Source organism: Acomys minous (assembly GCF_964271855.1).
Source record: "Acomys minous genome assembly, chromosome: 17".
NCBI classification, from domain to species: Eukaryota; Metazoa; Chordata; class Mammalia; order Rodentia; family Muridae; genus Acomys; species Acomys minous.
In genome coordinates this window covers 7,152,742-7,166,137 of record NC_140500.1, presented here as the reverse complement: position 1 = coordinate 7,166,137, position 13,396 = coordinate 7,152,742, and the positions used below count along the sequence as shown (strand labels likewise).

General features: G+C 44.4%; 1 protein-coding gene across 1 annotated transcript in view; it reads right to left on the bottom strand.

Annotated features, from left to right (window-relative positions):
* Positions 1-4,881: 4,881 nt before the first annotated feature.
* ST8SIA1 (ST8 alpha-N-acetyl-neuraminide alpha-2,8-sialyltransferase 1) overlaps positions 4,882-13,396 on the bottom strand; it is a 126,158-nt gene continuing 117,643 nt past the window's right edge. The window contains exon 5 of the mRNA XM_084765855.1: positions 4,882-12,425. Within this exon, the coding sequence (XP_084621981.1) occupies positions 11,939-12,425 (487 nt within the window). The 3' untranslated portion in view covers positions 4,882-11,938. The remainder of the gene's footprint in view (positions 12,426-13,396) is intronic.

Genomic DNA, 13,396 nt, shown 5'->3' with positions numbered 1-13,396 from the left:
ATGGTTAATAACTACTCCAAAAAGTGTTCAGCATCCTTAGTAAGCAGGGAAATGCAAATTAAAATACTTTTGAGTATTTTACTTAGTCCAGTCAGAATGGGTATTATCAAAACCTGAAGACTACAGATTCTGGGAAGGGTTGGGGAGATGGAGCCTCTTGCCCACTGTTGGTGAAGCATAAAATGAGGTAGCCTCTGTGGGAATCAGCGTGGAAGTTCCCCAAAATGTTAACAACGGGACTGTTAATGTTATGTTATTCCTGGAACCCACCTAAGGACCCCCACACTTTACAAGAGAGGGTGAACAGCCTTTTGTGTTCATTGCTGCTCTAGTCACAATACTGACATGATGGGACCAGCCTAGGTGCCCATCAACAGCTAAGTGCATGATAATAGCACAGAAAATCACCATGTATAGAGCCACGCTTCTATTTTTTTTCACATCAAAATATTTTGAGTATAATCCAAACATCTAATCAAGAAAGTTGGTCACGTTCTTAACCTACGCCACACCCTGTCAGATGGCCCTCAGCCTCTCAAGATGTCATTGCCTGACTCACTTCTTATATGCATTCTATCCAGTCACACCAACTTTCTAGTAGGGAACTACTGTCAGTTCAAGGACAACTTGTGTTTTTTTGTTTTTTGATTTTTTGTGTTTTTTGTTTTTGTTTTTGTTTTTGTTTTTTTTTTCCTACTCCCACTCCTATACTCTCTCTAACTTAAAAAAAAAAAGATTTTATTTATTTATTATTTTATATACAGTGCTCTGTCTGCATGTACACCTGCAGGCCAGAAGAGGGCATCAGATCACATCATAGATGGTTGTGAGCCACCACATGGTTTCTGGGAATTGAATTCATGACCTCTGGAAGAGCAGTCAGTGCTCATAACCACTGAGCCATCTCTCCAGCCCCCCCCCCTCACCCCTATTCTCAATGAAACTTCTAATATTCCCCCTAAGCTGGGATGTAACTCAGCTGAGAGGCTGCTTACCTAACATGCACAGTGCCCTGGTTTGATTGCCAGAGCTCAGCAAAACAGGACACGAACGCAGGAGGGTCAGAAGTTTAAGGACACACGTAGCTACGTGCGTTTGAAGGCATCCTGTGCTCCATGAGGCCCCGTCTGGAAACAATACTTCTCCTTAACCATTGTAATATATAAGAATTTTTGTCTCTCAGAACTAACTTTGCCCATGTGCAAAAAGCTTCACTCTATGGAGAATTTATCTTCTAATTAACATGGTTAAGAGTAATACTAGTGTCCCTCCCGTGCTTGGGAGGAGCCTAGAGGTGAGTGCACTGTGAAGGGAGGCAGAACTGGTGGCGTGACAGCAGTGACAGGCATGAGAGAGGGCTGAAGTCGATGGTGGATAATGCCGTTGTCCAGTGGAGTCAACAAGATGACGTCACAGCAGCGATGGAGTTGCCTGTATGGCGAGCAGCAGCCAGGAACTTAAGCAGATGCAGACTCAGCTCCTGGACAAGCTTCATGGATGCAGGATCACCCTTCATGTTGGCAATGAAGAAGGCCCGAGATGAGGAAAAGTCCACCTACTAGATTAGACATCCTCAAAGGACCACTGTGCCTCCTGATGCTGCTGAGGGCCATGTGTGGGTCAGTGGCCCTGATGTGGCTGAGGTCCAGGTTAATGTCTGAGAACCCTGTTGTCACCTACAGCATGCCGGTATTCGTGGCCTGTGCCTTGACCTGAGTCTGTGTTCATGTCCGTGGGCCATGCTGACCCCAGGGACCACACTGATGTGAGTCGCCTGCTCTGTCACCTGAGACTGTAGTGAGGACCAGGTCCTGGCTGCTGCCAAGGTTCATGTCTGGGGTCCACAGGCTTAATGCCACTGGGTCTGTGTTGATGGCCACAGCACAAGCTACCACCAAAGGCCATATGGATGTCCATGGTCTGTGTTGCAGCCCAAAATCATGTTGATATTTGTGGGCTGCGCTACAACCAGGGGTGACACACTAATCTGAGTGGCCTGTGCTGCCACTTAAGGCCATGATGAGGTCTGGGTCTGTGCTGCCACAGTCTGGGTCCACGCTCTTACTCCAGCTAGGTCTGCGTTGATATCTGTAGCGTGTTACCTACCACCAAAGGGCACACAGATGCCCATGATCTGTGCTGCAGCCTGAATCCGTGTTGATGTATGTGGGTAGTGCTGCTGCTGGGGGTCCCACACTGATGTGGGTGGCCTGTGCTGCCATCTGGGTCCATGGTGATGTCTGGACCTGTGCTGATGCTGAGGGCCATGTTTGGGTCCGTGGTCTTACTGTGGCCCAGTCTATGTTGATCTCCATGTACTGGGCTACCACCGAAGGCCACAAGGATGTGCGCGGATCTGTGCTGCAGCCAGGAACCATGTTGATGTCCGTGGCTGTGTTGCATCCGAGGGCCTAATCTGGCCTTCAGCTATGGAAGAGCTGCTGACAACACGGTGTGGCCAGGATGCCCGGCAGCCCTGTGATGGATGGTCCCATCTGCTTTCTATGTGGACTCTGTACTACATGGCTTGGGTATCAGATAAGGTGGTTGCGCCTGGAGTCATGGACAGGGACCATGGGTAGCCTGTTTCTTATGATTATGCGTTGCCCGGCCAGCAAATGCTCAGGTGAGGGTTAGCCTGGAACAGAGCCAGTCCTTGTGTCTCTCAGCCACCAGGTCGGAGGCTGAGATCAACAGTCCTGCACATCTCCTCAGTGAGTACCTTTGTTCACACTTTACTGTCTCCTCCCCACAGGCAAACATCAGAATAGTCTTGACTGACATCTAACTTGATACCAATAAACTCTTAACTGTCTTTTAATTCAACCTTTCATTGCACTGTTTACCATAAGGATATCTCTGTGGTTAAGAACACTTGCTGCTTTCCCATAGAATCTGAGTTCAATTCCCAGCACCGAAGTTGGGTGACTACAGCCGCTTGTAACTCCAGCTCCAGAAAAGCCAACATATTATGGCCCCTACAAGCACTCACACACACGTGGCATACATACTACACACAAATAAAAGTAACAAAAATGAAATATTAAAATGTCCCCAATGTTAAGACTGGCTTACTCCCCTACTCCAACCTCCCACTTTGTGCCCAGAAACTAGGACTCTTGTGGCACAAACAACAAACAACAACAATAACAATCACTCTGTCTGCATAAGATGAACAGCAAAAAGTCTGCATGTTTCCAAAAGTCCTAAAGACTACATACTATGAATTAGAAATAAATTTCATCACCCTCCTTTAATTCCTCATGTCATCTCACTGTATTTTCAAAATAGCTTATGACTTGTAATTCTTCTGCTTTCGGGCGTAGGGGAGAATTCTTGAACATACCTATGCCTTTGGGCTCTTGTTATCTGTTTTTCAATGTTTAAGTCAAAACAGTAGACCAGCTGGGTTGGGTAAAATATAGACTGTGTGACCTAACGATAGTTGGTGACCACCTATCTGCTCTCCTCACACAGTTAGGGTAACTCACATTTATAAGAAAGGTCCGCCCCACCCCTTGAAGTGATTCTGCTAAACACCGTGCCTCATCTCCACTAACTCACAGAATCATCCTCCTGATAGCAGCGTTAGCCTGAAAGGCTCATTTGAAAATGAAGCTAGTTAATTAGTGGGATCTGTACCAAGTGCCTCGATTGACTTCCAGGAAGCATATCACAAAGGATGGACACAGTACCTTTCTTGATGTCACTCCCTCTGAGGAAGTGTCTGACAGAACTGGGCCACAGAGCTCAAGGGACACATAGTATGCAGCAATTACCTACATGATTTTTGACAGGAAGGTGTTTGTGACCTCTCAAAGTCAGCCGCTTTGAACAGAGGAGGAGTCTCGGTGCCTTGCCTCATGTTAGCCATTAAGGGAAGTATCTAGACACACACACTGAAATCATACACACTCGTCACAGTGAACGGTCTTATTGCTGGGAAAAGAGGCTCCTGTGAGTTACTCATGCTGTGTGGTGCATGATATCCTTTCTGCTTTGCACAGGAGATACACTCTCCTCTCTGCCTAACAGGAGTTCTTATATGTGCTGTGGGCTGTTTAAAAAATTTTTTCAGTCTGGACGAATGGCTCCGAGGCTAAGAGCCTTAGCTACTCTGGCAAAGGACCAGAGTTCCGGTTCCAGCACCTACATGGTGGCCCACACCCACTCAGAACTCCGGATCCAGGAGGTCTGATGCCCACTTCTGTCTACTGCAGACACTGCAGCCATGTGGTACACAGACGTACATGCAGGCAAACACCATACACATAACAGTAAAAAATTTTTTAATTACATTTATTCTACAACTATGTACTATTTATTTATCTTATATTTATTTATTCACATGGCATGCATGTGGATGTCAGAAGACAATGTTCTTTCTGCCATGAGGGTTCCAAAAATCAAATTCAGGTCATCAGACTTGCTGGCAAGTTATCCATCCACTGAGCCATCCTACCAGCCCTATGTGATGGTGTTATTGGCACAGTTACTATAATTCTACATTTTTTTCTTGAAATTTTGTATTGAATTTTAAAAAATAAATGTGTGTATGTATGTCTGCCTATGTGGATGCACACATGCCACATTGCACATGTGGACGTTAGAGGAAAATGTCAGGAGCTATATCTCACCATGTGGACCCCTGTGATCAAACTCAGGTTGTCAGCTCAGCAGCAGGCTCCCTTGCCAGCTGAGCAGTCTCACCAGCCCTATAACTCTGTGCTTCTAAGACAATGTCCTTAGTAAGCAGCGAGACTTCTGCCCACATGGGGAAAGCAATACCAGACAGCCAGGGTAGCTACAAAACAGAGAAAATGGAAAAGAAAAGAGAAGATATGCTTCAGAGAAATAAAAGGACTTTACAGGGTTCATTGAAAAAAAATCCCATTTTATTCACAAGGTACATTTCCAAATATTCTCCAAGGAAGGGAGGTAGACAAACTGAGACTTAATTAATCTTCTCACTGCCAGCCACGGTTCATGAACGTGCTAAAGAAAAGACATTTTCCCAATGACCACCTGGCTCATCATTCTTCATCTCAGCCAACAGAATAGGCACCATTTTTTCAAGTGACACCATAAAAAGTACCAATTAAACATTTTTCTTACCTGCTATATTTTATATGAAATTCTTTTTTTTAAAAGATAAGAAGAAGAAATGAAGAGCATTGGTTATCCCACACTTCCTGTCAATCAAATTTGGCTTTATTAGGTGGAAGCCACTCTGCAAACATTTCAAAGATGACTTCAATTTTATAGTCTCGTCTAAAATATTTCCCAGAATTATTATATCCATGGATCAGTAGACTAAATTACATGAGAAAGAGTGCTTAGTTTTTTCTATTTTTACTCTTCCCAACCTCTGAAATTTTACACTAATAAAACAGCTCATATACACGTGGAATAGTTCAGAATAAGCACTGATAGAGGGCAAAGGTAAAAATATTTCCCCAATATTTTGCTGACCAAACGATGCTGCATGGTAACTATACGTATAATAATATTATCGGATATTTTTTTTAAAGATGAAGCAGGCTTTACAATAGTGTTTGTGCATCTTTTCTCTCCTCTCTTCATATGTAAAATCTCCACAGCCCTCCTAACTGTGGAGAGAGAACCTATCAGTGCTGAAGACAAGATCAAAAACAGTGATAGATTGGTTCCTTGCCTCCATGAATACTGGAATTTTCTGGAATATCACTCTTCACTCTAGGAATTTTTCTGTAGTTATCACCTAAAAGACCATAGGAAAAACATTCCACAGCTCATCAGAAAGTACTTGCACACCATCATCAGGCGTCCCCAAGGCCTATGCACTATTGTGAATGTCTATGAAACAGTCCCATTTGCTACATGTAGAAGGGTCCTTGCTGATGATAAAGTACAAGTTGGACAGACACGGAAACATCTGCAACGTACCACACACGTGAAGGAAACATGTAAGTGGGGAGCCGAGCCAGGAAAAGTTAAGGCACCCTCTGCCACTCCCCAGCACTACCAATAGGTTCTTTCCTATTTTTGGTAGGCATAAAAAAAATGTAAGGAAGGAGGGAGAGATGGATAAAGAGAGAGGTTGAGGGGAGGGAGTGGGGGGGGGGCGAGAGAGACATGAAGGATAATGAAGCTAAGTTGCCATCGCCTCTCGGGATCATAGGGACAGGAACTTGACACTAACTCTTGCTATGCACGTTGTATGGTGACACATCCAGTGGGCAACATCAAGGTGATATTTCCCACTATTGCTGCATCATCTTGGCAAGAGAGCTAAATTACAACTCACCTTGAGAGTATGAAGAAGAAGGCAAGTGACAAAGGGATGTGTAGATGTTTACTTAGCCAAGCTCAGGTAGCCAGGAGGGCACTGCCTGGAGCGGGCAGGAAATTGGGGGGGGGGGGCTCCAAGACTGCTAAGACCAGCATAAAACAAATCTTCTCCCCAAGAGCCTCACACCCTGTGCTGGTGCCGCATCTCTCATCTTTTCGTCCTAACCCTAATGATGATTTTCTTTCTGTTATCATGACACCATTCCATTCTTGCAATGGTGTTCTAAGACAAGAGTTCTTCCTGCCTGCCTGCTGAGCTGCCTCCTGAGGCTGCAACCCCTCCCAGTAGATCCTTTCCAGTTGGGGGAAAGCACCATTTTCTCTTAGGCTTCATTTTAGTTAAACCTTTTTTTTTCTCTTGCACTTTTTTGTTCCTTTCTTTTGCTGTACAGAGAAATCCGGAACTCTCTGCTTTGGACCCAGACCCATCTCTTGGTGTTTGTATTATGCCATGAAACATACACATTTGAAAGTGTCAGATACCTGGAAGAAGTCTGACTACACAGAAGCTGGAAGATGCGTGGTCAATGTGTTTGGATGTTACACGCTAAAACTCTCAGGCAACTTTGTGTTGCTGGTCGAATCCTAACAGCTTCAACCAGGGAGGCTTTTGACACAACACTGAGACTGACAGTTTAGATAAATGAGCAACCATAAAATATAATTCCTTTTTGTGCTCTAACAAGTGAGAGTCAAGTGCTTTGGCAGGTGCTCTCAAATGATCACAGTATTATAACTCACTTCAGTATGTTAGTTGTTCTTCTGTGTTAAAGGTAGAAGAAACTACAAATGCTCTAGCAACAGAGAAAACCCCACCAAGGAAGCAGGAACACATTCCATCTTTGTTGCAATGAACAAGGTTAGACAGTCTGAACCTCTCCATTCATGTGTGTCAGTCAGTGCATGGGAAAATGTCAAGTGACATGTTAAGGCTGAGAATCAGACAGATGTTATTCACATTCATTCTCTCTCTCTCTCTCTCTCTCTCTCTCTCTCTCTCTCTCTCTCTCTCTCTCTCTCTGTGTGTGTGTGTGTGTGTGTGTGTGTGTGTGTGTGTGTGTATGTATGTATGTATGATATCTACAGATAAAAGACTCTTCCACTTACAAAAATAAAAAGGAGTTATATAGGGCCCATATACTTAGAGGTTTATAGATGCATTCTCAACTTCAGAATCCCATGTTTTCAAAGACATAACACAGGAACTATGAGGTATTTTCTATTTCCATAGCTTCAGGGACTCAGAAAATCCATGGACCCAGAACTCTGCTCCTTGAGATCACATGCAGAGCCACAACTGGGCCAAGGTGACCAGACTCTGCCATGGGACACACACACTAGGCAAGTGCAAGCTTAGGCAGAATCAAAGAAAACATGTTTGGTGGTTCAAATTTTTAAATTCTCAGCAAATTTTCATGCTAAGGCCTCTGTAGTCGCAAGGCTACTAGCTCAAGCCTCTGTGGAAGCCGGCTACTGTGGTAGGGCAGAGACATCAAGGGTAGTGGGATATCAAGGACAAAGGTCTAGACCTCTCTGGACCCCTGGATACTGAGAACTTGGAAAATAGAGTTACCTCCATTTTCCCATTGTCTCTTCCTCTCCTCAACACAGAACAGAATTAACTTTCCAGGATTTCTAAGGACATTGACTACTGACTTGATTAGACACGTTGACCTGGGCTGTGGGTGCTGTGGCAGTGTTAACTTGCATCCATCCCTGATGTGGGCCTCCTGGAGCTCACACAGCATCTGAGGGCAGACCTCTGTCTACTCTGGGCAGGAATGAATACACAACAGAACCCTCAGACTGTGGTCCTCCAGACTTGCCCTCAGCGTTCACATGAGTTTCTCCAGCAGAAAGTCACCTCACCTGGTGGGGAAGCACTTATACCACAGCAGTGGGGGTTCCTCAGGTGGGGACCCCTCAGTGTATGCTGGCTCACTTTCTCATTAGATCCTTCCTGACAAGGATTTGCCAGAAAAGAAATTCCACCAAGTTGGTATTTTCAAACATAGAAGTGAAAACTATAGCCGGCAGGTATCCCAGGGAAAAAGCACAAAGGGCACCAGCACCTGCACTTTAGAGGACTGATTCTCTGTCTTTGCTTAGATGTATTTATTTGTTATGTGTCTGTACATGTTCCTGCTTGCATGCAGTGTCCACGGAGACCAGAAGAGGACACCAGATGGCCTGGAACTGAAGTGACAGGCAGCTGTGCATGAGTAAGTGTGCATCAGGAACTGAACCCAGGTCCTCAGCGAGGACTGAGGCTCTCTCCATCTCTTTCCTCCTTTGTCAAAGTCATAAACGGGAACAATCTAGTTTAGGCACACATTTTTTTTACACTTTTGGCAAAGCACTTTATACCAAGCATATATGTCTAGAGGCATTCTACTGTGAAGCTCTTTCATGTAAAAGCTTTGTCCTGGTGGGGTGACCTGCACCTCACTCAGCTTAGTTTTATTGACATGATTAGAATTAGACAATAGCCACCCTCACTTGGGAGCATGAGAACCAAAGCAGTGTCCAAGTTGACTAAAATGAAAATTCCTACTTGGGTACTCATCTGCAGTCTCCACATCCTTTCTTTTCCTCTATGAAGCAATCTTGTTTTTGTATCTGTCCCTTTGTGTGCACACGAACACTCTCTCTCTCTCTCTCTCTCTCTCTCTCTCTCTCTCTCTCTCTCTCTCTCTCTCTCTCTCTGCATTGCTCTAATTGGTGGTAAAGAGGGGTGTCATCTCTTCCAAATGCACCAAAATGAATTAACTGTTTTCTATTAAACATTTTGATCAAAAGCCAAATCCTTTCTGAGCTGAAAGTTAAAGGTCAATTACATTAAGTCATGGACTTTCATTTTAATAAGCAGAACTGAATAGTGCCCAACATCTTAAAAGGAATATGGTATTCTAGAATGTTCTACAGGATGATTGTAGAGAGGTTTCTACTTAGGAACACACATTTTACTAAAAATATTGCTAAACAGACACAGAAAGCTACACGTACGCACACGCACACGCACACACACACACACACACACACACACACACACACACACACGAGAGAGAGAGAGAGAGAGAGAGAGAGAGAGAGAGAGAGAGGAGGTTGCAGTGATGCTCTTGTGGCAGGAGCATTAGACCTGTGTCCTAAAGGACAGATAATTCCAGCAGTCAAACTTCTCCTTTGATCTAATCTGGAGTTTCTCAGCCTTCACACTACTGCCACTTCACTGGGTTGCTCTCTGTGGTAGGTGGCTGGCCTGCTGCTGCTGGGCCACCTTCCATGGCCACTCCTTACTACAAGTGACCATACAATGAAACATGTCCTCAGGCATTGGCTGATGTCTCCTGAGAGGGAAAGGCAGTCAGCGCAGGTGAAAAGCACAGTATTGACCATTTTTTGTTCTGCAGTTCAGATGCCGTATAGAATAGCTTTAAAATTGTACAGACTAAACATACAAATCTATTACAGGGACTTGATCCAGGAACTAACTGTATGGCAGGTTAGAACTCCGAGAAAGCATTCTCGGTGAACTGTGATGTGTGGACTTTATCAGTTTCTTGTTTAATTTTGACCAATTAACGCATTCATTTGAATGCATAATATTTAATTAATCCTTGTATGTGTTGTTTACTTAGCCCTCTTACACTTTTAATGAAGTCTATTGGTAAACATGGATTCTTAAATAATTATTAAATATTAAATACCAGGTAGCTCTAAATGGGGATTATATCCAGGGTTGCACAGATGTGACTAACACAGCTCATACTGCCTTCTGGATAACCTGATGTTCCACACAGAGAAAGACATGCTAAGGCAGCTCTGCACAGTGGGGAACTTCCCAAACTGAGTGCCCTAAACATCAGCCCAGCCCGTGGACCATTGTGCCACCCAGTCTCAGCTCAGATGTTATTTCTACAGGAACCTGAATATTTGATCACATTCGGAAATTCCCTAACCCCAAATGTACAACCCTTCAGTGGCTTTGTTATCTTGTCAGTTAGTCTTGTTTTGAAAGCCCCCCCACCCCCATTTCTCAGAGCCATGGTCAATCGACTAAGTTTCTACCTTCAAGATGAAATAGAGCTTTTGAGTTGACTTTACCTACATCATGATAACATTTGAAAGAATAAACATGAATCCTCACAGCTTCTTGGAGCTTTAACACACCTCAAAGCACAAAGGTCCTGAGAGCTCGTCCCTTACCTTCAGTAAGTACACTGTGCCAGATTCTGCCTGCACAGTTCTGCCTGCTGTGTCAAAGCTGCTGTACTAAGCTGCAGAAGCAGGCCCAACTGCTGACAGACACTAAGGACACAAACAACGTGTGGTTCCTACCTTCCTACTTGCATGAGCCATGCATTATGTCACTATGCTCAACCCAGGTCCCATTCGTGAAATTTTGGAGTGGAAAGAGGCAATATGATTAAGAAAGTAGTTGTCATTTTTGACTGTGTGTTTGAGGGTAGGCCTTGCACCCCGTGCTGGCATGCAACGCGGCGGCAACTGCTGTGGCAGCTGGACTCACATGAGCATAGAACGGATGCCATCCTATATTTCTGTGGCTCTCCAACGCTGGTTACAAACACCAGGCCATTCGCACTCAGTATTGACAGTTTCATGAGAATAATCCTTGATTACTTTGTATAGTGTGTCAGAATGCACGTGTCTATATTCATGTGTACATATTCATACCTTATCTTGAAAGGAAATATTCCTATGTACGCACACATGAGTTATCTTGAAGGACCACGTTGATGTTAGTGAGGGAAAGGCCCTGCCTGCTGGCCTGTCTGTCTTACTCTTGGTGAGCTAAGCTACTTCACCTCTCATTCAATGATGAAGACGCCCTTGCATCTACTTTACAAGTAAATAATGTTGCATGTCAAGTGATTTTGTGAAAATGATAGCAACAGAGCCAATGGGTTGATGCAGTGGGGACCTAAAACTGAGATCCTCGCTCAACTTCCTAGGAGAGGAAGTAGCTCATGTTGTCTAGACTACGAATCAACACAGCCTAAACTCAACAGAGCTTCATGTGAAGGACACTTAACCAAAAAGAGGCAAGAGGTGATTCTTGCTTAAAACTGCGCTGGTGGAGGGGACCACGGGGGGACAAATTGACACAGACTTGTTTAACAAATCACAATAATCAGGAGGAAGGATTTTGTAACCATCGCCCATCCACAGCCCTAAACAGGGCAAAAATGAATTATAATTTTCAAAACGTATAGTTCTCTTGCCAGTCTCAGTAAGAACAGGTCTGTAAAAAATGGTTTTGCTGCCATCGTACGCTGACAGTCAGCAATACCCCAGCATCTCCCACGTGTGCATGATGAGCCCCTCGGCCTCGGCAACTAGCGTTCATCTGGTCCTTGAATCGCATCTTCTGCCAGCATCACATCCTTACAACAGGCTGTAACAACATTGTATCTCCTATTGTTCTCCAAGACAAGATCAAAAGCAAAGTTTTGCTTCGGTTTCTGTTTTGTTTTTTGTTTTTTTCCTATCATGTCAATCCATGACACACTTTGGCGGTTCCTTATGGAAGTCACATGGAAAAGCTAGCAAAAAATACCCCGCCCAGCCCTTCCTTCTTCTGCAGTCCCTAGGAAGTGGGCTGCAGTGATGGCTCCTCACATGGGTCCAGCTGCATCCTCAGTGCACCAATTTTATGAAGATACCAGAGTTGGAGAAACTCCTCAGGCATGGCGTGGAAGCCCGAGAAGGGCAAGACGTTGTCATAGTAGTGATGACTGATGGGCTCCTCATGCATATTCACAGAGAAGGGCCAGAAGCCATAGATGGCCACCTCTTCGCAAAGGCCCAAGGCTGCACTCACCAGGAAGAGCCCAGTAGACAGGCGCTTGGCATGGATCCCCCTACTCTTCCAGAACTTTCCAATGTTCCGCAGGAAGTTGGGGTTAGCAAAAAGCACTGTTTGATTGGCAGCAACATCTTTCAGTGTATAATACACGCGGAGAGAGGGCTCTGTTCCTGTCTTCATAGAAAAAGCAGGCATATAGATATAACTATGGTTATAGATCTTCATGTTGTCCACAAACGTCTTTCTGGACCACAGCAGGTTTTGAAATCTACGGGAAACAAAAGGCTCAATTAAACCTCAGAAACACAGACACATCGAAGCCCACTTACCTTGTCCTCTGAAGGCTTAAGTCATCAAACAGAGCACATGAAAAAAAATATTTACTTGTAATTGTTCATCAAACACCCCAATTCATCAAACATTCCTCCCTTGAACTCATCAACACTCCTTAATGAAGCAATCCCAAACTAATATCAACTGTTTACTTTGTTCTGTCCTGGAATGTAAGATGATTTAACACTCGTGACTTTAGAAAGATTGTTGGCTAAGATGGTGGTGGTGGTGGTGGTGGTGGTGGCAAAAGCTACACATGTTGTCTGATAGAAACATTAAACTGGTTTCCTCATCTGAAGATTAAAAAAAGAACCACTTGTAAGACAACTTTCCCATCAAAGCTCCATGTTCTAGTAAGTCTTTAATTGGCCAAGGCTCTAACTGTAAGACTACACAGGAGCCAGGTGCAGTGGCGCATGCCTTTAATCCCAGCATTCTGGACAGAGGCAAGTGGATCTCTGAGAGTTCAAGGCCAGCCTGTTCTACAAAGCCAGTCCAGACACAGAGAAACCCTATCTAGAAAAACAAAACAAAACAAAAACAACAAAACAACTACACAGGAAAAGAAAGTCCTGTAACTGTTGTGGCCCCATGCAGAGAGCTGCCCAGATGCCTTTCTGGAGAATTCTTCTGTCCGATCATGCAGGGCCACCTCTGGAGAGAATCTCTGATTCAAACGGATGCATTTAAAATGTATGGAATACCTTCCCACATGAGGGAAATAACAATTAATGGCTTGTTTGTGCCTTCATCTACCTTTTATTGATCTTACTTGTCCCGTGTGTATGGGCACCTTGGGCATTGTGGGGGGCGGGGTCAGAGAGCAAGCTTGGGTGTCAGTCATCACCTTCCACCTTGTTTTTGAGACAAGATTTCTGGGTTTTGTTGCTTGGCACTGAATAGGTC